Source organism: Papaver somniferum, chromosome 2, assembly GCF_003573695.1.
Source record: "Papaver somniferum cultivar HN1 chromosome 2, ASM357369v1, whole genome shotgun sequence".
NCBI lineage: Eukaryota > Viridiplantae > Streptophyta > Magnoliopsida > Ranunculales > Papaveraceae > Papaver > Papaver somniferum.
In genome coordinates, this window is record NC_039359.1 from 208,973,458 (window position 1) to 208,996,572 (window position 23,115).

The 23,115-nt window shown below is 38.9% G+C and overlaps 1 protein-coding gene and 2 pseudogenes across 1 annotated transcript; all 3 read right to left on the minus strand.

Moving 5' to 3' along the window:
- Positions 1 to 1,451: 1,451 nt before the first annotated feature.
- LOC113350374 lies at positions 1,452 to 5,978 on the minus strand (annotated as a pseudogene).
- Positions 5,979 to 8,203: 2,225 nt separating this feature from the next.
- Positions 8,204 to 9,088, minus strand: LOC113352691. Its single transcript, XM_026596484.1, has one exon. It carries the CDS (start codon positions 9,086 to 9,088, stop codon positions 8,204 to 8,206), a length of 885 nt encoding a protein of 294 aa, XP_026452269.1.
- Positions 9,089 to 19,416: 10,328 nt separating this feature from the next.
- LOC113352692 lies at positions 19,417 to 21,292 on the minus strand (annotated as a pseudogene).
- Between the last annotated feature and the right edge of the window lie 1,823 nt (positions 21,293 to 23,115).

Sequence of the window (23,115 nt, forward strand, 5' to 3'; positions counted from 1 at the left end):
CATACCGCTCATCTTGATGTTGCCCATCGTGTCTTACGATATATTAAAGGTACCATTGGACATGGTATTTTTCTTTCTTCGTCCAGTAATCTTTCTTTACATGGATACTCTGATTCAGACTGGGAAGGATGTCCTATAACTAGGCGTTCTACCACAGGATATTTAGTTACAATAGGTTCCAGTCCTATTTCCTGGAAATCAAAGAAGCAGCCAACGGTTTCTCGCTCTTCGGCTGAAGCCGAATATCGTGTATTGGCCAACTTAACAGCTGAGCTACAATGGTTGCGATATCTTTTTAATGACATGCGCATTTCATGTCCTCTTCCTATCACCATCTCCTGTGATAGTCAAGCAGCAATTCATATTGCTCAGAATCCTGTATTTCACGAACGTACTAAACATATTGAAATTGATTGTTATTTCGTTCGTGAGAAGTTGATTAGTGGATTGATTTTGCAGAAGTATCTTCCGTCCTCCGATCAACTTGCAGATATTTTTACAAAGCCTTTAGGTGCTCCACGGTTTGGCCAATTGGTTACCAAGTTGGGCGTTCATTCGGGCTCTACCGCTCCAACTTGAGGGGGTATTACAATAATCAGACTACTATGACGACGTATGTCGACATTATGCTGTCGTTCCTATGACGACATTCTGTTGTACACACTTTGTTTCCCAATTTTGTTGCTATTCTTGTTTTAAGTCTTCCGGATCTTTAGTTATTTTCCTTTCCTTATTTTTGTAAACACAATTGTAACCGTGTATATAAAATACACTGATCAATGAATTGAAACTTCACATTGTTGTGAAATCAAACAACCTTGTCAACCATTTCTTTAGCAGGTTTGGATCAAGGATGGGAGTAGAAGGAGATGATGATGATGATAAGAAGGATGATGGTATTTATAGTATTTAGGTCCTTCATTACAGTGACGGATGCAGATAGACACTTAAGAAGTAATAACTATAGTAAGTAATCAACGGTGTCTTTCATGTTATTGTTATTTTCTTTTTCTTTTTCTTCTTCTGGAAACAAGAAAAGAATATTTGTGGTGTTTGTATTATGTTTGGCTTTGGGTTTATTAGTCTTACTAATGAAAGACCGAGGCCTTTATCCTCTTCTATTGATGTTTGTCTCCATGATTTTGGGTTCGAATTTGTTCTCCAATGAGTTTCGTAGCAATTATCATGTATTAGACAACAAAACTAATTTAGAATTTGACTCACCGTGAAGTTCATTTTTAGTTGAGAATTTATGAAGAGATACACACACCATCTAATAAAAGACGACCAATTTACAGATTTTGAGACACAATAATGTAAAATTCATGGTTTTGGATTAGAATTACCGTCGATATAATTGTTTGTTACAATCATTAAATCATTCATCGTGAATTTCATTTTGAGGAGTAATTATACAGATAGGAACCGTATGAAGTAGAAATTTAAAATTCTTAATCAATTAATAAATATTCTCAGTTCCATGTATTATTATTTAGAAGTTTACTTACATCACAAAAAGGGATAGTAAGAAAGTAGAAGAACCACAGATAATATCCCACAATCATAATCCTGAACATAATTGATAACAAGAGATATAGCTGATTAGGCGACTAATTAAGCAGAGATGATAGTGCTGGTGCAAGATACGGGCAAATAATAAGGGCGGAAACCATGGCGTAAACTAGCCGACCATACTTTATCAATCATGCCATCATCCTCCGTGATCAACCAGTTCCCACATTCATGTCCTTCCCAATCCTCCAGTGCGTGTAACATTCCTGCTATTCTCCAGGCGCTCATTACCATTCTTGGCAACCAGTTCTGTTTATAATTATTATTATCCAATTGGAAATATATGTTAACTACTCCGCAGGTGGACATGGTTATGAATTACAAATTTTTAAAACTTGAGCGCGTTTAACTTATCAAAATGAGCATTTACATACCTCGCAAGAGTGCACGTTCTCGAGAAATGAAGGGATTATCATGGCTGGGGTACTATAGTAAATACAATCCTTGCGAAGAATATTAGCAGCTCCTTTTGTGTTCTTCTTGAAATTTAACCAAGGAGGGATCTGTGAATATGGAATGAAGATGGTTTCTTTGGTGCACTCATATGCTCCTCGCTGCTAAATTCATCGTCCACTAACCAAACCTACACATACATGAGGCGCACATATATTTTAGAGCTCATCAACTAGTAATAGCCACATAGTTTGGGATCTATCACCTGAACATAGGCATGACTAGGTATATTTACCTGACGGTTGCCATGAACATTGTTATAATTTTTGGAGGGAATCAAATTATTTTTTGCCAATAACGACGCCTGTGACGATGACGAGGTGCTGAAAAACCGTGAGCTGAGTTTCTCAAAATCTTTGGTACTCTTCTGTAACTTAACCACAACTTGAACTCCTCTTTGGCACAAAGCTAAAGCCAAATAACAAGCCACCTTTGTAAGTTTCCCTCTCATCATAACAACTACTTGCTGCTGCGTCTTAAGATTAGTGATGCTGTTAAGTACGATAGCTGCAGCGCTAAGCTACTCTCCCATCCACAATCTTAATTTTCAATGTTGGATTCTTTTGAATATATACCTCACCATTTCTGTTCATTTCTTCTCCCTGCAGCATGCATATATATTCCAGCTTATCAAACTTAAACATGCATATGACACTTACTCCCCGGGCCAAATTATATCCACCAATATATGCGTCAATGTACTCTACCTCCGACCTTACGGAAGGAAGAGAGAGAGAGTTGTTGCGAGAGTTCAACTAGCATTCCCCACAAGGGAAATCTAACTCTCGCCTTCTCTCTCGTTGGGAAGTAGGGTAGCAACGCCTAAAAACGAGCCACATAAGTGTCCCCAAACCCCAATATTGAAATAACGATTTTAGCTTTAGAAAATTTGATTTTTTTTTGTTTTAATTGTCCTCATCACATTTTGATAATTGATATACCCTTTGGATACATGCATTTGCCAATTTAACTATGTACAATTAGAATAAATATGAAATATTTTTAGGCGTAACAGTAAGATGCCACTGTATAAAATGACCAAAACTTTCACGGTTGAAAAATCTCTATATCCGACTATGAACTCCACTGTTTAAAAGTTTTTAAAATTAGAGTGACCGGGTAGATTTTTGTTACTATGATTTTCCTGTTCCATCTAAACAGTTTTCGGATTTAAATTCACTAGCTTTTATGACGAATATAAAGTTATTCCCTATAAATCAAATTAATGTATAAATTTTTTCACAGTCCGCGTGATCAGCTCATCCTCTGATCTCATCTGAGCAGTTTTCTCTCATTGTCACTCTCCCCTACCAGCCATTTGTATGGCTGCCCTCTAATTACTCTGATGCACACTGTTAACTTACTATCTACCAAAATTTAATATTTATACTATCACATGGGAATATCGACCTTAAATTCCTCCTTTCAATATGGTACGGATATAGTATTGTATACATTGAATGATGAGTAGGAAGAAGAATGTTGGACGACAGAAACATAAATTTTTGCTAAGCTAGCTGCGCAGGAGAACTGACTTCGTTCAGATAGATAACAGGAATATAGTGATAAAGTCACTGAGTGATTATACCAATGATCTGAGTTCGAAATTCTATAATAAATCCGTGAGATCTAAACTATATAACAACGTTTGATCAACAATGTGATCCCCAATCTACACGGCCAAATGTTACCGACATAAAAGCGTATCTTGAAAAATAAATCTTCTTTTTGGAAAAGAAAGTGTATTAATTAAGGTTGTCCATAGTAGACGTTGGTCTTGAAACTAGCTAGTAGTCTAACGAGTCTAGTATGTGTTTTCGTTTTCATTTATACTTTCGGTTTTCAACTAATCTAGCACTGCATAATAAGGATAAATACGTGCCTGATTAAAGAGGCCTAAGCTTAAGACTTTAACACCAGCTTTATCAGCATCAAGTATGGCTTTCTCAATCAAACTGTTTATTGTTCCTCTTTGCCGTGACAACCTTTTGTACTTCAAAACAACAGCAACAAAACATGTATATATATGGTTAAACTCGAGGTTAGTTTTGAAAATCATACTGTATATGGGAAGGAAAATGTGACCAGTAATTACAGTAACTATTTCTACTTACTTGATAAGAATATCTTGGTATTGCCCATGTTTGTATCCTGAGCATCTTTTTAGTTACATGGTGATCATCAAAAGTGTTGCTTTCGAGTACAAATGTGCGACTGAACATCCTTTGAAACAGTATGCTCCATAAAAATGTTAATGGCCATAGGACCCATTTGATGATGAAATACCACTTATCAGCACTTTTCATGTATGGTTTTGAGGCTAAAGAGGCAAATCCTAGCCGTAGATGGTAGATTGAATCCGGTGTAGTTGGATGAGTTAGATGAACAACATCCGGTGATTCCTCCGTCCTTTTTAGCGAGGTTTCATAAAGAGTGTTACTAGACTTGTCCATTGTACTGTATATGTAATCGTACATCGGCATAAATAGTGCATAATTTGTTCGGAATTGGGTGTGATGAAGTGAATGATATCTGTTGAATCATAACAAAAAAATAAAATAATTTATGCATATTTATTGGGTAATTTAATTTGGATATACAATAACAAGCAAGTAAATTACTGGGATCGGTCGAGACTAGCTAGGATATATATATATATATATATGTATACTTACGATGGGGTGTAGAAGATGTACTTGAGGAATGGAAAGGTTGTGAAGAGAGAAGAAGGTACAAATTCGAAGTTGCAGTGACCCATATTGTTCATGAAATCAATATAAGTGATATACCCAGCAAGACCTATTGTCGAAGCAGTCCCGGTAAAATGCATTGTTAACAATGGTATCGCAAACAGTAGGAAATACATGAGGTGCTCCCCGAATGGATGTATCACAGCTGCTCGTACGAACATGTAAAACAAGTAAAATCGAATTTCCGCATATACTGTTAGCATCATCATCAAATTTTATCAAGTAAAACATTGATGAGTTAAGTTAACCAGTTCATAATTACTTACAAGTAATGGGTTCAGTGGCAATGGAGGAGTGATGGTGGGAATGGTAGCGAGAGTAGAGAAAATGGTGATGCAAAGATCTGTGAAGCCAATAGTAGAGGAACTCGACAGGACCGGTGTGAAGTAGAATTGTTATGACAATACCATCAGTTCTCCAGATGGGAAGGTTTGAAGCACCCTCCAGATATTTTTGTCCCATATAAAACATCAGGCCTTGCATTATGATATTATCATCCCTGCAACATATGTACATATGTATGTTAGTTATATAAGTTGAACTCTGAACCCCTCTAGTTAGCTATCACATAAAAATTCTTACATACCAGTTGCTTTCTCTGTCAACTTGTTCGAACTCGATAGGCTTGTCGAGTATCCTATTCTTGGATTTGGAGGTTCTAAAACGAGAAAAGCTTATCCAAATTTGGTTGTGAATTACTCTCCACAAGAGAAAAGGAAAATTGAGGGAGTAACTCAAGTCCCATTTCCTGCCATTTGTTTCAAAGAACAACGGAGACATGCTATCCAACACCCATGGAGCCAACAATATGTACTATATATGTGACAGAATATAGAAAAAAAAAATCAATTACTTGTTGATGGTGAAGAGTAATATTAAGCAAAATTTGATTGTAAATGTTCATACCTTGAACCTTCCGAGAGGTGTCCATGGCCATTCAGTGAGGACGCCTGGTTTAGAAGCCATATCTTTGATATACTACGAATGGGGTTAATTAGTGTGTATAAATGGCCAAGAGGGATGGCCACATACATATATATACACTAGTATGATGGCTTTAAATTGGCCGTCGGACCAGCTACAGTGTCAACATTACCACTAACTAATACTACTACTAGTTTTCGAGGCTGTCCGTCAGACAAATGGTCGCATTTCCAAAAACAACAGAGGTGGTAATGCGAAATTAATTTCGATTAATATGACAGAGGTGGTTAGGTGTTTAGAGATGCAATAACGGATACAAAATATTTATATATGCCTATTACTTATTAGGAGTTGGAGGTTGCATCTTCTTTGGGTTGATAAAGAATTTGACACCGACTGGTATCATCACCAACGACCTTAATTGCGCGTGGACTACAGTGACATCATCAACAGGGTTCCATTACAGCTAAGTCGATATCCCAACATAAATTTATGCAACCACAATGCAACCGTTAGCTAGAAGAAGGGCCGGTAATCTAATAGTCTTCCTATACGTGCATGAATGATAGGTCTACGAAATCACAATCAGAAAACAGCAAGTTCATGGGGTAGCACCACATTAATGACACACAAACGCAGTAGGATGAGGGGTTTATGTATATAACATAACACAGCTGGGTATGGGTATGTTCATCAATTTATCTTTTAACTTAGGCTAACATTATGATATGCACATGTATTGTCAAAGAATATATAGAGACCACAAAAGATCTTATTTTTCTTAACTTGATTTCGTTGAGGTCGGCAAGAAAATCAGAGATGAGTCTTATTTACTGCGACTCGATTAGATAGTAAATAATCTACTCAAAACATTATTCCGTACTGATATCAATAAAGTTTGTCTGCAATTATTGATCAGTTGACTGTTGACCGGAACATAAGAAGAGGCGAGATGACGGAGACCAGCTGAGTGACCTGAGTTACCTCATGCATCTAGCGCCTAGTTTCCAATTAGTCAAGCTCAATCATACTGTTTTCACAGGCCCAGTAAGAGTCCCAAACTCTAACTGAAGACCCATATATGCCTAGCTGTAGCTTATGTGAGAGGGAGAAGTCGATCGTCTAAGGCTGGCTCTAATCCAGGATCCAAGATTTTTCCCTGTAAAAGTGTCGTTTTTGGATGAATAGTAGCCTTGCTTCCCAGAGAGTATTGCGTGTGGTTTGGATCCAAGATGGAAGTAATCCGACGCGATTTGAAACTGTGTGTGGAAAAAGCACCAAACGCGGTTCCTAACCGCGTATAAAAGAATATTCTTTGGAAATATTCTTCCGCACGCGGTTGCAAACAGCGTGCCACGCTGATTCAAACTGCGTATTTCCAGTACGCGGTTACAACTTGCGCGCTGGATATATATATTTTTGACCTTTTCTTCTACACCCAGTTTACACTCGCAGATAATACGACAAGTTATGTGTGTATACTTTCTATCAGGGTAGCGTCGGTTAAACATACACCATTACAAATAATTTGATATTAACCTAAGGGCTACATGTATTGAATGAATAAAGGCCTCTAAACGATTATTGAATCTTATTCTTAGATAAATTTTGGTGAATGCTAGGCAATACATAGTAGGTGCGTCAAGCATTTAAACCGTTATGTGGCAATAACGGACGAGTTTTGTCTCGTGAGGGTTTACATAGAGTTATGCCCACAAAACCATTACTATCATGTCGTTGATGCGGTTTTTTTAATCTTCCGCTCCATCTTGAGGATGATTTGGTGGTGGTTGTATCGTGTTAAGTTCCGGGATGTTAGCCTTCATGATTAGGTAGCATTGATAAAACATGAATTCTTTTCCTGTATCCCGAGCGTACTTCCCATTTGCATATGGCTCCTACACCAAAAATAAAAAATCATAAGTTGGTAAGTGTTTTTGTTGAAAACCAGATTGTATGATATCGTGAGGGCTTACATAGAGGGATTACATAGAGGTATACCCACAAAACCAGATTGTATGATATCATCACGCTGCACGACGGGCTAACAATTGGTGGTCCATATAAGAAAAGTGATGCCTCGTGCTGAGTAGCAATTATGATACATAAATCTCTTTCCCTTCCGGGTCATTTGTATATAGTGAAAATACTCTTTCCAGAAAGTTTTGGTCGTTCACTGTTAACGCGTGTGTTGATTACTAGTTATACATAAGCTCTATCATCACAATTGAATACGGTGAATGATCAAGGGATGTTTGTAGTGAAACTGTAGACATGTGAACGTCTAACCAACATTTATAATAAAAACACCAATATAATCCAAAATTAATTTTACTATGTGAAAATTGAAAGTGAAATTCCATTCTATAATAAAAATCTTAAAATGCCATATAAAATAATTAAAACTAAAAATATACAACAAGTCATAAGAAACAAGTGCAGAAAAAGTCATACCAAGGGAAATAAGTGCGGAAAAAGTCTTAAGAAAGAAAAATAATTGCATCCTACTCTCCGTTCTCATAAAAGTTATCACCATTAGCTGGGTATTCATCTGCGTTGTCAACCACATCGGTAGTACCCTCATCGGAAATGGGGAGGCCATCATGCACCTCAGCGGGGCCGACTTCACCGTCTCGCAATCCTAGACAATGACGCTGCCAAATGTGCTCGGTTATATCTGCTTGTAAGAATGTCCAGTGGGCATGGCTTTGGTAATAACTACGCTCTTCTCTCACGTTACCTTGTACTGGAGGTGTTTCTTCTCTTCCATCATAGCTCGCCCATTGCGTATCACGATACTCATGTTCCACACACATGTTGTGCATTATTAAACACGCTCTCATAATTTTCTGAACGTCGCAATGAGACCAGTAACGAAAAAGATTCCTAATTATACCCCACTTGGACTTAAGACCACCAAAAGCACGCTCCATGTCCTTCCTCTTTGAGTGGTGGTATTCATTAAATTTCTTATGGACCAGCGGCATAATCTCACGTCTCTTATAGCTATGGACCACCCCCGGCATTTCATTGTAGATGTCGTCCACCAAATAGTATCCATGCTCGTACTCGTGTATGCTAAAATTGCAAGGAGGGGCTAAGACATCATTGTCTCTATCAAATAATCCCGACTGCGCCAACACATTCAGGTCGTTGTTGGCCCCCGCCTCGCCAAAATAACAGTGCCATAACCATCTATCGTATAAAGCAACTGCCTGTAAAACAAGATTTGGTTTCTTAATGTGTCCCACGTGTCGGCCTGCTTCTTCGGTGGGACATAACCTCCACTCCCAATGGGTGCAATCGAGGCTCCCAAGCATTCCTGGAAAACCACGAGCTTCGTCCTGAGCCAATAGCCTCCTAGTATCTTCGGTTGTTGGTAGCCTCATGTAGCGGTCGTTAAAAATCCAAAAAGTGTATCCATAAACTTTTTAACGTACATGTATATGGTTGTTGTATCCATCTGGGTGTAATCGTCGAGGCTATCTGCAACTACCCCTTTGCCAGATGTTTCATGACGGCAAGCATTTTCATATGAGGAGAGTGACCCGAGATGTTACAAGCATCTCTTCGCTGAAAAAAATCCGGGTCTTTGGCGCAAATTTGAGGCAATATTTTAAGAAAAAATTCTCGGGGCAAACCGTGACGTCCCTTAAAACGCTCAGGTCCGTATCTGCAACCGGGGTTGAAGTAGTCCTGCATCATCTTCGCATCTGCATCCACACGACATCTGTTAACGGTTCTTTTGCTCAAAACCTGGACCGGTTCAGGTTGGTGCAAATCATGCTCCTCCTGCGAAATTTGCTGATACATGATTGCATAATCTCCATGGCTATCATCGTGGTATCGTTTAGGGTATGTAGCCTCTCTCCGTCGTCGCATATATCTGACGATAGCGGACTCCATTTTTCAGCTAAAAATATTATCATATCACAATGGATTTAAAACGGCGTATTGTTTAGTAAGTGTCACAAAAAAAAATTATAATTTGCACATAAACACGAAATACGAAGAACATAAAATAGGGATAATATGTTGTCCAGCGTATATGAGGAGAAACTAATATATCATACAAGAACAAAATAGCAAACATCTATTACGCCCTAGCTAATCAACACAATTTTAACCAGTTTTACTAGAGTTACCCAAAAAACTGACTGTCTGGCACAAGATATGTATCAGCACCATCATCACCTCTCTGACCACTACCCTGCCAAGTGCCACCCACGCTCAACCCTAAAAACTCACCAGAGTTTGGTAAGTCACTATTCACCGGGGAGGCATGCGCCATGAACGGGTTGGGCTCTACAGGAAGGTTACTCTCAAAAGGCTGAGGGACATAATAAGCATTCGATGCGGAAGGGTCTACAGCCGGACGCTTGCGACGGTATTGTGTTTCCGGCAAAGATACTCTGGCGCTATAAGTGTTGGAAAATGTTTGTTCTTCCTGACTTGAATTGAAGAGGCCTTCAGATGTTCCGGAACTACGGAGGGTTGTGGGAGTGTTATACAGCGCCCGACGACGAATCTCATCGTATACCACCTGTCTGCTAGATTGGATCAGTCAGTAAGCCTCTCCCGCAAACTGGCGTAACTCTTCCTAAAAAAAAATTAAACATTTTTATTTAACAATAAATAATTTCCAAATGAAAATAAAAATGAGATATAAAAGGACTAACCTCCGGGACGTTGAGATCAGAAAAATTGTATGGGTTCTCTCCTTCCCTGGGTACTGCAACTAGCTCTTCAAACGAATCTTTGTAGAAAGGCAAGTCCCATTGTAGGTTGGAAGTTGCGTCATGGATGGTCATGCTTGTATGTGTATGTCTGGGATGACATGGTAGGAGGTGGGAATTGGGGCATCAAACTACGGGGTATACCTGTGTGACCAACTCTGGTATCATCACGTGTGTCTTTGTGAGTTGTTTTTCCCCTAAGAGCTCCCACTCTATGAGTTTTCCAATAATGGGAATACACTTCTGCCGCGACAGGAAGGTAGTGGTCTCTTGGATCAAGCACTGTACTATCAGATACGTCCTCCAACCTAGGGGGTTGCATGGGATAACTACCGCACCTAACACCTGCCTCATAAACCTCTCGGCCAGATAAGTAGAAGCTCTTGTGTCGTCCTTAACACACTTGAAAACAAATCTCCTACTAGACATCTCCAGTGTGGCTTGGAATGCATCAGTGTGTTGGTGGCAACTATCTCTGAACCAGGGGTCCCAAATAACCGCATCTCCCATCCTCATATCTATCTGAGCGCGTGCATCGGACACAGAGTGTTTGTGAAGATCTACTTGTCCCCTATTCTTAAGGTTTGTCCCATCAAATAGAAGAATAGCTGGGTGTGGATCAAGTTCATCATTTTAGGCCTTCCTTCAAAACCGGTTGACAATTACGGAAATAAAAATAATACCAGAATTCTAATATCATCGACAAGCCACCTAAATCCTTTTGGTTTAACGAACTCCAGTCATCCAGATGTTTATATAAAACACCCAAATGGAGTACCCCAATCATAAGACCCAACAACATCTAAATTATCCAACACTACATACCATCGTTTATCTACTCTAACACTACAGTCTGCAAATAAAAAAGCACCAATACACCAAAGCAAGAAGATTCTAGTCAATTCATCGGCAATGGCTGTGTTGTCAAGATTTTCCATACTTCTTATGTAATTATCCAAGTGAGAAACTCGCATAGTGCTGTCCTTAGAATCATAATCTCCAGTTTTCAGACCCTGATTTTTTCTTTGGACCATAACATCTAACACACCACGGAAATACCTAGCATCCATAGCTTCTAATTTTGCGGCGTCATAGTTTCCTTTGGTAATTCTGGGAATGGCTTACCTCCTCCGATTGGAATACTAGTCAACCGGAAGAAATCTAGAGGGGTAAACCTATCTAAAACTCACTGAAGTGAAAAGTTATGGTCTTCTTCCACCACCTCTCACATATACCTTCAGTTAATGCCTTATCCGCATACTTAAATTTAAATTCAAATATGGACCCAAAACCACACACTTGAAGAAGTACACTTGCACGGGGGTTGTTATCATCCTAAAACTAGTTGCAAAATGCTCTAATGAAAACCTCCATCAAAATCATATTGACCACATCAATGTCACCCATATATTCATCTCAACATTAACTCAAAACAACAAATGAGTTTATTCTCAAACTCATCGCAAAATGCTCAATATATATTTTTTGACATGCTTTTCAAATTACAAATGACAAATACACTCCACCATGCATATAATAACAGTTTAATCATTCATCAACAATCATGAATTAATGAATCAAGCAATCAATTTTTGTTTCACCTAAAAGAACCCAAATTGCCAAAATCCTAAGTTAACATTCCATTTTTCAAATCAATTCAAAATTTTCACTACTGCTCAATAACAACATAATCAAGCTTTTACATAGGAGAGGATCAAATTCAATCCTTTATAACTAAATTCAAAACCCCAAAATCAATAAAATCAATGAAAATTAAAATTTCATACCTTGTGTTGATTTGTTGATGAAATCTCCCAAAAATACCACCAATAGATTCCCCACCGCTTCTAGAACAAACCCTTGAAAGATTTTAGGTTAGAAAACACGAAATCATCTTCAATCAGCCCATGGAAAGTGAGGTTCTATGGGTTTAGGTTGAGGAAGAGAGAAAATAACAAAAGAGAAGAAGAGTGCGGCTGTAACATTTAGGGTTCTCCTGGCCACGCAGTTCGAAACCGTGGATTGAACGCTCAACAAGGTCAATATGTGTTAGAAACTGCGCATTTGAGTTTACCTATGAAACGCGGCTAGAAAATGCGTGCTGCGCAGGTTCAAAACGCGGTTCCACTAGGAATCTCGGATCCCCCTTACGCCCGGTCGATGTATTTTGGTGACGTGGATCCAAGAAAAACCTTGAATCCTGGATTACCATTAGAGCCAGCCTAAGGACATGGGAGGGAAATTGTCCCTTCTTGGGGGCTGCTTCCCTGCCATGCACAACCGCTAACCCATTGTTATTCTCGCTCCACTCATCGGTTGGCAACTTGGTTTTGTTCTGGGAGTAGTTAATTCACACTTTATAGTTAATTTGTGTAAACATAGAAGACTATTAGAAAAGGTTTTTTTAATTTGACCAAACAGGTAGAGGAAATAACACTCTTGGGGTTCTAAACCATTCTTACAGTGAGTTAAATGGCAGAATGCCAACTCGCTTTGATGCACTCGATTTGAATGGTTTTACTTTTTCAAGGAGTGCGTCAATTCGGAAAAATCGCCAACTCGTTTCCCTCACGAATAAATTCATATCGATAAAATCGGCCAACTTAATTGATAAATATGATTTGGCTTGGAATCGGGAATCACATCGTTCATATAACGAGTAGCAATTACACGGCAAGTAATCGTCCTTGAAAAGCGATTTTAACTACATCGATCTAGATAATGGCATAGGGTAGCCATTTCCTTAATTTTTTGTTCCTTCCTGACAATGAGTTATTGCCCACTAATGGTATGTTATGCAACTAGGGGAAAAAACTCTCAACCTAGCCAGCATGTCGGGCTCATTCCAAACCTTGCCCCATTATATACTAATTCTCAAACCTTGTGTGATGCCAACGCTAACTTTTAAACTTAGTGTGGGCGTCAAAAGGGCAAAGAAATGACTTCCTATCAAACAAGATTAAAAAATATGATTCAACCCCTCTCATATCCATCCCCCTTTCCGTCTCACACTACCTATTACATGAGTTTCACCATTATTACAGAAGTACAAAAAAGATTCATTTTCTTGTTAAGTTTCGTTTTCAAACCTGTTTTGAGGCATATTCATTTTTTTCGAGGCATACTCATTCATTATACCATTTAGGGTGGGTTTATAAGGGGTGTCTAAAGGTAGTGCAATTACCTATATATCCTTAAACAATTTAAATTACTAGAGTGTTCTTATCCTAAAAAACCTAAAATTAATAATCAAAATAAACTTTAAACTCAAAAATCTTGGACTCCAATTCAATCCAAAAATTGATCAAGCAAAGCAAACAAGAATCGAAGTGAGCGATGTTGGAGTGCGAAATCCAAATCTCAATTGCTCTTAGATATATTTTAGAATGTATGTGTAAAAAACCCATCTTGTTTTTGATTGATTTTGTTTTGTTTGATCTATAGTGATTTCAAAGATGAAATAACGTTTTCAGAAGATCAGTTCGGCTGATCTTGGAGTATAAATTTTGAGCCGAATCTAGTGTATGATTTAGATAAACACTATGTTCGGCTAATACGACTTTGCTAGATTTTGTTCGAACCCAAATTCGTCAATTTTGAGCCGAACCTAGTGTAGATTTTTTTTTGCACTTCTTCTTCTTCTTCTCTCAAAATCCCAACTCTCTCATAAATTTGATTTATCTACTAATTCACCACTAATAATTTAATTTTTAATCAATCCTTAAAATTCCTAGCTAATCAAATCTAATCATAATCATTAACACCAATTATGTAAGGGTAGTTATGCCATTATCAAAAAGGGTGGATAAGGGGTGATGTTGTTTTTATTTAGTGACCCTATTTTGGCATTATTTAGTATGCCTCAAAAAAATTCAGTATGCCTCAAAATAGGTTTCTTCGTTTTTCCCCCTCATGCCCAACAGAATAGCTAATGGTCTTATGGGCCAAACTTGTACCAAGCCCAACAGAATACTAACTCGTATTCAAGACGTATAAACTACAAATCTCCACCTTGATTTGAACATCATCAAGTCGCAATTTGATTGCATAATTTCAAAATCCAGTGGCACATAACTTTTCATCATCATCATCTTTGCTTAGCCGTTACGAGAGATCTCAACACTTGTTTACACAACCAAGTCTAAGCATTGCTTGAACTTAATACTTGGAACCAGCTTAGTCAACAATTTTCTAGGCTATCAACTTTAGAACATTATATCCGTCCTTGTATAAACCATCGCATACATTATACTACCAACTGCACTTTCATATAAAACCCAAGACACAGTACTCATTCTTAATTGCAGTTTGAGGTGATAGTCTTCCATAGAGTCTAAAATGAGTGGCCAAATGAGTACTTACTGGTTTTTCATCCTTTACACCAAACCTTTCCAACACCTTTTCGATGCAAGTCTTGTGGGACAGATACAACTTCCCTTCAGCTCAATTTATATAAATCTACATGCCCAATATTTTCCCGTGTACTACAAGGACATCATCGGCAAGGTTCCATTATAGTTATGTATGTAACTACTGGAAATCCAGTAGTACATCCAAAAAGGAAAACAATCAAGATCTAAGATATGATAAAGTATGAACCAAGAATCTTTATTGATGAATTCTAAGGAAACAAAATACAATTTCTTGAACACAAGGAAACCCTAATCTCATTCTCTACCCTAAGCTCTTTTTCTCCCCCAAAAATCCGATCCCTCATGCCTTTCCCAAGGACCTCTATTTATAGGACAATCAATCCTAATGGGGTACAGCTCATTTTACTTCGCCGAGTTCTTTCGGGGATGCTTTATACTTCGCCCATTCCATTTTCCATGAAGTGTTTCCCCTTCTTTCGCCATCTTCACATGGGCTTGTCGGGACACCTGTCTCTTTTCTTGCTCCCCAATATATTTACTTCGCGATCTATCTTTTCAACCAAGTTACCAACTCCTTCCAGTTTATTCGTTGGCATCTTGTTGGGTACTCTAGCTTGGTCTTTCGTAACTTATATTCTTCGTGTAAGTCTCCTTGCTTCGGTATGATACTTCGCGGGATTGGTCAGTGACGAGGTAATTCTGACATTCGAATTGACAAGTCCATGACTGAGATCTTTAGGTGAGATTTCCTAGTCATGCTTCTTCCTTCTGTGTTCGACACGTGGCGAGTCTATTTCGTGTACCCACATTTTGCCTTTTCTTATTCCATTCATGCCATACGAGAATGGAATAAGAACCGCTTTAGATTACCTAACCGCCACGTTCTCCACTTTCTTGCTTCCACGTGTCCACGTTCTCTAAGTAAATGTCTGTTACCGGTTAGCATACCTCGAACGTGTCGTCAACCCTCTAAGTCGGTCATTTTTTCTGTGTTATTTATATCCCACTTGATTTAGGTCTGGGGTTTCTTTTCCTCTTCCCGTATTCCGCGTTCATCTGGTTTTTGCGTTTTCTCCTTCTTCTGCCATTGTTGTTATCTTTCTCAATCTTTTATTCTTTTTTTGTTATTGTGGCACCCGATAAGATTTCCGCCACTATCTCACTAAAATCTCTTGAAGAATTCCAAGAAGATTCTCACAAGATGGGTTTAACCTTAACTCCCGTCGTTGATTCTTCTGTGAGTCCGCCTGTTTCTGCTTCTCAGGACATGGAACTGAACTACATGTGGATTCATTCGGATATTTGGAAGTCCGACAAGATGATCGTCACTTTGGGCCAATTGAGGGCTGTACTATCTTTCCCGCTTTACGATCCTTCTAATCCCATATTTCTCGAGATTCTGGGCAAGTTGCAGTGTGGAGTTTTTCAACTCTCTGGTAACGCAATTCGCATCTCCAGTGAGTTTAGGATTCGCTCGAAGTAATGGTATTTCGCAAGTCCCATCAGCAGCTGAAGAATTCGACTCTCGTGAATTCAATGTGGACTCCTTCGTGGCAAACTACTCAGCTAAATTTACCAGCACGGGAGAGTACCAGTTGTGGGGCATTGATCTTGTTCGAAATGATGTATGGCTCCGACCAAAGATCTTCTGTTAGATGTTGATTCCCAACTTCGCCTCTCTTATGATAATGATTGGGTGATGTTTCTATGGTGGTTGGTGGCCCTTATGTTTGGGGTTTTGACGAAAAGGGGGTCCTCGTCAGGGTCCTCTTCCTAAACACTGCTATCTCGCTGGTTGCGATCCCTGGAGACTTTGGTGGTCTGTGCCAGCCGAGGTATGTTTTTTCCTTATGATTTATCTCGCTTCGGGGCCAGATCTCGTTCTTACATTCCCCTTTTGTTTCAGTTCGTGATGCCTGTTGCTGGTCTTCTCAAGATGCCCAAGGGGAAGGTTGTTACTTCCGAGTCTTTAACTCCCAAACGGGTATACCTCGCCTATTATTTTCTTCTTGTGATATCTTTAAATTCTAACCTTCTATTCTTCTCAGGAAGACTCTCTTCTTATGAAGCAGCCTGTTCATGAGTCAACTAAGGGGCGAAAAAGCGTGATCATCCTGTTCCACCTCCTCCTTCTTCTAGGTATTTTTACTTCGTCACTATTGTTGTTTCGCATACTTCATGTTTTTAGTCATTTTCCTTAACGAACTCATTATCTCTCAGACTAATGTTCCCCCTACTGGCGGGTCCAAGAGGCAACGAAAAGTCTTGGATCTGGCTGCTTTGACCGCTGTTCCAAGTTCAGTCATACTTTCAAGTCTCTCTACTACTCCCAAGCTTCAACCTTCTCAGCCTCGCACAACTCCTCCTCCCAAGTAGTTGATCCTCCTGTTCATCCCAAGGTTGAACGTCTGAAGAAATCCACATAGGATCCCTCTTCTGGCGAGAAGAATAAGAAAGCGGCTCCATTTGTGCTGTCTAACCCTCTCTATGATCCGGATATGAAATTCCTCCAAGAGATTTACGACAAAGATCGCGAAGACCCATCCATGAGGTCTCGTGCCTTAGAATATCTAGTGACTTTTAGTTCTGATGACTTCCTTTCTCAAGATCCTTCCGTACTACTTAACGCCTCCATGAACTTGTCTCTCCAACAACACTCAGCTTTGATGAACCAGGTGATCCTTTTATACTTTTCCTGTTATGCCTTCCTCTTGTACGAGATTTATTTCTTGAATTACGATTCTTCAATTTGCAGGAGGTCTACCGTCACATGGCCGGCCTCGTGGAAATTAGACTTGTTCGCGAGAAAGCAAAGAAGGAAGAAGCTCAAATCAAGGTTTTGACAAAGGAGTTTCAAGAGGAGAAAGAGCATTCCAGTAAGCAAAGTCAGAAGATAGAAAAACTTTTAAGTAAGTTTCTTCCCCTCGCAGAATCGTTCTTTGCCTTTGCTTTTACTTCTGTTATTTTCTTATTTTGTATTTTGTCAAGCTCATTGTATGCAACGCCAAATGGATTCCTCCGAAGCATCTTCCTCGCTAGAAGATATTCGTGCTGAGAATCTGAACCTCGTGACCCAAAATGATTGTTATGTGTCCGAGAATTTGATTTTGAACGAAAAGGTCGAGACTCTTTTTCACAAGTGGACCGCCTGTCTATTAATTGTTCTCGTAATGAGGAATTAAATTACCATCTTCACAACGAGAATGAGCGTCTTAGGTCTGATCATCAACGGGTCAGCAACTCGCTCACTACTTCGAGGTACCTTCATTCCTCATCACTAGCTAATTATAAGAGACTGGAAGAAGATAATGAGCGCGTGATCAAGAGTAAAGATGAAGTCGTGGTTGATCTTCGCAAATCTCGTAACAAGGTAGTTGGTTTAAACGAAGAGATCGATTGTTTAAAGAAGAAAGTGGAACTTCTTCAAACTCAGTTAGATAACTCATCTCGTCCGAGGTCTATCAAATATTCTTCTCAAACCAAGTCCACAGGTTCTCGCAAGAACAAGGGTACTCTTGTCATTCAATCTTACAAAGATACCTCAAAGTCGGGTCATGGTACAGGTTGGGACAATTCGTACCACGAGTTATATGCTCAACTTTACGAGTCGGATCTAACTATCTCCAGGATGGACCACTTGCATACCGACATCCAAGAGACCTTGAATACCACAATCTTGCAAATGGAAAGTAGCTTTAGGTGCAGTGCGGAATACTATTGATTATGTCAGATTTCTAGTTTTTGATGTAGTTTTGTTTGGTTTTGCAGAATCTAAAGATCGTCACAAGATCCAAGTCCTTCGCCTTTCCCGCGAAAGGGATGAATTTCGCACAGAGGTTTCTCGTCTGAAGAATGAGGTCAGTGATTTGAATGCTGACATGGATGAGATGATCGTAATTTCTGCGAAGGTAGCCAAGTCAGCTCGCAAGAACACCCAGGACTATCTGGTTTCTCTTTTTGGTAACTTCTGCGACGAACATGACCTTCCTCGTCCTGCCTTTCCTCTGGAGGTGCTCTCTGATGATGAGCAACCAAAGGACGATAGAATCATCTCTGGCGAAGAAGAGAGGCTCAGAGAAGATGACGAGGGAGCAGAAACTCGACGACGCGAAGATCGAGGAGGAAGAATCAAGGGTGCCTCTGCCAGTACTAGTGCTGGTCCTGGTGGGAGGGGTGATGCTTTCTCTGATGATATCCCTCTTCAGCAACAATCTTAGTTTTTCTTCCTTCATATTTATGTCTAACTATCTTTGAAACAATTTATCTTTCTGGGCAAAACATCTTAATTTCTTTGGTAATCTTTTGATTGAATTTTGTGTTACTATTATGATTTTCTATTTTGTCAATATACCGATGATCTGAGTTCGAAATTCTATAATAAATCCGTGAGATCTAAACTATATAACAACGTTTGATCAACAATGTGATCCCCAATCTACACGGCCAAATGTTACGACATAAAAGCGTATCTTGAAAAATAAATCTTCTTTTTGGAAAAGAAAGTGTATTAATTAAGGTTGTCCATAGTAGACGTTGGTCTTGAAACTAGCTAGTAGTCTAACGAGTCTAGTATGTGTTTTCGTTTTCATTTATACTTTCGGTTTTCAACTAATCTAGCACTGCATAATAAGGATAAATACGTGCCTGATTAAAGAGGCCTAAGCTTAAGACTTTAACACCAGCTTTATCAGCATCAAGTATGGCTTTCTCAATCAAACTGTTTATTGTTCCTCTTTGCCGTGACAACCTTTTGTACTTCAAAACAACAGCAACAAAACATGTATATATATGGTTAAACTCGAGGTTAGTTTTGAAAATCATACTGTATATGGGAAGGAAAATGTGACCAGTAATTACAGTAACTATTTCTACTTACTTGATAAGAATATCTTGGTATTGCCCATGTTTGTATCCTGAGCATCTTTTTAGTTACATGGTGATCATCAAAAGTGTTGCTTTCGAGTACAAATGTGCGACTGAACATCCTTTGAAACAGTATGCTCCATAAAAATGTTAATGGCCATAGGACCCATTTGATGATGAAATACCACTTATCAGCACTTTTCATGTATGGTTTTGAGGCTAAAGAGGCAAATCCTAGCCGTAGATGGTAGATTGAATCCGGTGTAGTTGGATGAGTTAGATGAACAACATCCGGTGATTCCTCCGTCCTTTTTAGCGAGGTTTCATAAAGAGTGTTACTAGACTTGTCCATTGTACTGTATGTAATCGTACATCGGCATAAATAGTGCATAATTTGTTCGGAATTGGGTGTGATGAAGTGAATGATATCTGTTGAATCATAACAAAAAAAAAATAATTTATGCTATTATTGGTAATTTAATTTGGATATACAATAACAAGCAAGTAAATTATTACTGGGATCGGTCGAGACTAGGCTAGTATATATATATATATATATATATATATATATATAGTATACTTACGATGGGGTAGAAATGTACTTGAGGAATGGAAAGGTTGTGAAGAGAGAAGAAGGTACAAATTCGAAGTTGCAGTGACCCATATTGTTCATGAAATCAATATAAGTGATATACCCAGCAAGACCTATTGTCGAAGCAGTCCCGGTAAAATGCATTGTTAACAATGGTATCGCAAACAGTAGGAAATACATGAGGTGCTCCCCGAATGGATGTATCACAGCTGCTCGTACGAACATGTAAAACAAGTAAAATCGAATTTCCGCATATACTGTTAGCATCATCATCAAATTTTATCAAGTAAAACATTGATGAGTTAAGTTAACCAGTTCATAATTACTTACAAGTAATGGGTTCAGTGGCAATGGAGGAGTGATGGTGGGAATGGTAGCGAGAGTAGAGAAAATGGTGATGCAAAGATCTGTGAAGCCAATAGTAGAGGAACTCGACAGGACCGGTGTGAAGTAGAATTGTTATGACAATACCATCAGTTCTCCAGATGGGAAGGTTTGAAGCACCCTCCAGATATTTTGTCCCATATAAAACATCAGGCCTTGCATTATGATATTATCATCCCTGCAACATATGTACTATGTATGTTAGTTATATAAGTTGAACTCTGAACCCCTCTAGTTAGCTATCACATAAAATTCTTACATACCAGTTGCTTTCTCTGTCAACTTGTTCGAACTCGATAGGCTTGTCGAGTATCCTATTCTTGGATTTGGAGGTTCTAAAACGAGAAAAGCTTATCCAAATTTGGTTGTGAATTACTCTCCACAAGAGAAAAGGAAAATTGAGGGAGTAACTCAAGTCCCATTTCCTGCCATTTGTTTCAAAGAACAACGGAGACATGCTATCCAACACCCATGGAGCCAACAATATGTACTATATATGTGACAGAATATAGAAAAAAAAAATATCAATTACTTGTTGATGGTGAAGAGTAATATTAAGCAAAATTTGATTGTAAATGTTCATACCTTGAACCTTCCGAGAGGTGTCCATGGCCATTCAGTGAGGATGCCTGGTTTAGAAGCCATATCTTTGATATACTACGAATGGGGTTAATTACTGTGTATAAATGGCCAAGAGGGATGGCCACATACATATATATACACTAGTATGATGGCTTTAAATTGGCCGTCGGACCAGCTACAGTGTCAACATTACCACTAACTAATACTACTAGTTTTCGAGGCTGTCCGTGAGACACATGGTCGCATTTCCAAAAACAACAGAGGTGGTAATGCGAAATTAATTTCGATTAATATGACAGAGGTGGTTAGGTGTTTAGAGATGCAATAACGGATACAAAATATTTATATATGCCTATTACTTATTAGGAGTTGGAGGTTGCATCTTCTTTGGATTGATAAAGAATTTGACACCGACTGGTATCATCACCAACGACCTTAATTACCCGTGGACTACAGTGACATCATCAACAGGGTTCCATTACAGCTAATTCGATATCCCAACATAAATTTATGCAACCACAATGCAACCGTTAGCTAGAAGAAGGGCCGGTAATCTAATAGTCTTCCTATACGTGCATGAATGATAGGTCTACGAAATCACAATCAGAAAACAGCAAGTTCATGGGGTAGCACCACATTAATGACACACAAACGCAGTAGGATGAGGGGTTTATGTATATAACATAACACAGCTGGGTATGGGTATGTTCATCAATTTATCTTTTAACTTAGGCTAACATTATGATATGCACACGTATGTGTTAAAGAATATATAGAGACCACAAAAGATCTTATTTTTCTTAACTTGATTTCGTTGAGGTCGGCAAGAAAATCAGAGATGAGTCTTATTTACTGCGACTCGATTAGATAGTAAATAATCTACTCAAAACATTATTCCGTACTGATATCAATAAAGTTTGTCTGCAATTATTGATCAGTGACTGTTGACCGGAACATAAGAAGAGGCGAGATGACGGAGACCAACTGAGTGACCTGAGTTACCTCATGCATCTAGCGCCTAGTTTCCAATTAGTCAAGCTCAATCATACTGTTTTCACAGGCCCAGTAAGAGTCCTCAAACTCTAACTGAAGACCCATATATGCCTAGCTGTAGCTTATGTGAGAGGGAGAAGTCGATCGTCTAAGGCTGGCTCTAATCCAGGATCCAAGATTTTTCCCTGTAAAAGTGTCGTTTTTGGATGAATAGTAGCCTTGCTTCCCAGAGAGTATTGCGTGTGGTTTGGATCCAAGATGGAAGTAATCCGAGGACGCGATTTGAAACTGTGTGTGGAAAAAGCACCAAACGCGGTTCCTAACCGCGTATAAAAGAATATTCTTTGGAAATATTCTTCCGCACGCGGTTGCAAACAGCGTGCCACGCTGATTCAAACTGCGTATTTCCAGTACGCGGTTACAACTTGCGCGCTGGATATATATTTGTTTGACCTTTTCTTCACCCCTTTACACTCGCAGATAATACGACAAGTTATGTGTGTATACTTTCTATCAGGGTGAGCGTCGGTTAAACATACACCATTACAAATAATTTGATATTAACCTAAGGGCTACATGTATTGAATGAATAAAGGCCTCTAAACGATTATTGAATCTTATTCTTAGATAAATTTTGGTGAATGCTAGGCAATACATAGTAGGTGCGTCAAGCATTTAAACCGTTATGTGGCAATAACGGACGAGTTTTGTCTCGTGAGGGTTTACATAGAGTTATGCCCACAAAACCATTACTATCATGTCGTTGATGCGGTTTTTTTAATCTTCCGCTCCATCTTGAGGATGATTTGGTGGTGGTTGTATCGTGTTAAGTTCCGGGATGTTAGCCTTCATGATTAGGTAGCATTGATAAAACATGAATTCTTTTCCTGTAT

Coding starts and splice junctions, on each gene's coding strand:
- LOC113352691 (XM_026596484.1), bottom strand. CDS start 9,088: ATGAGGCTACCAACAACCGAAGATACTAGGAGGCTATTGGCTCAGGAC.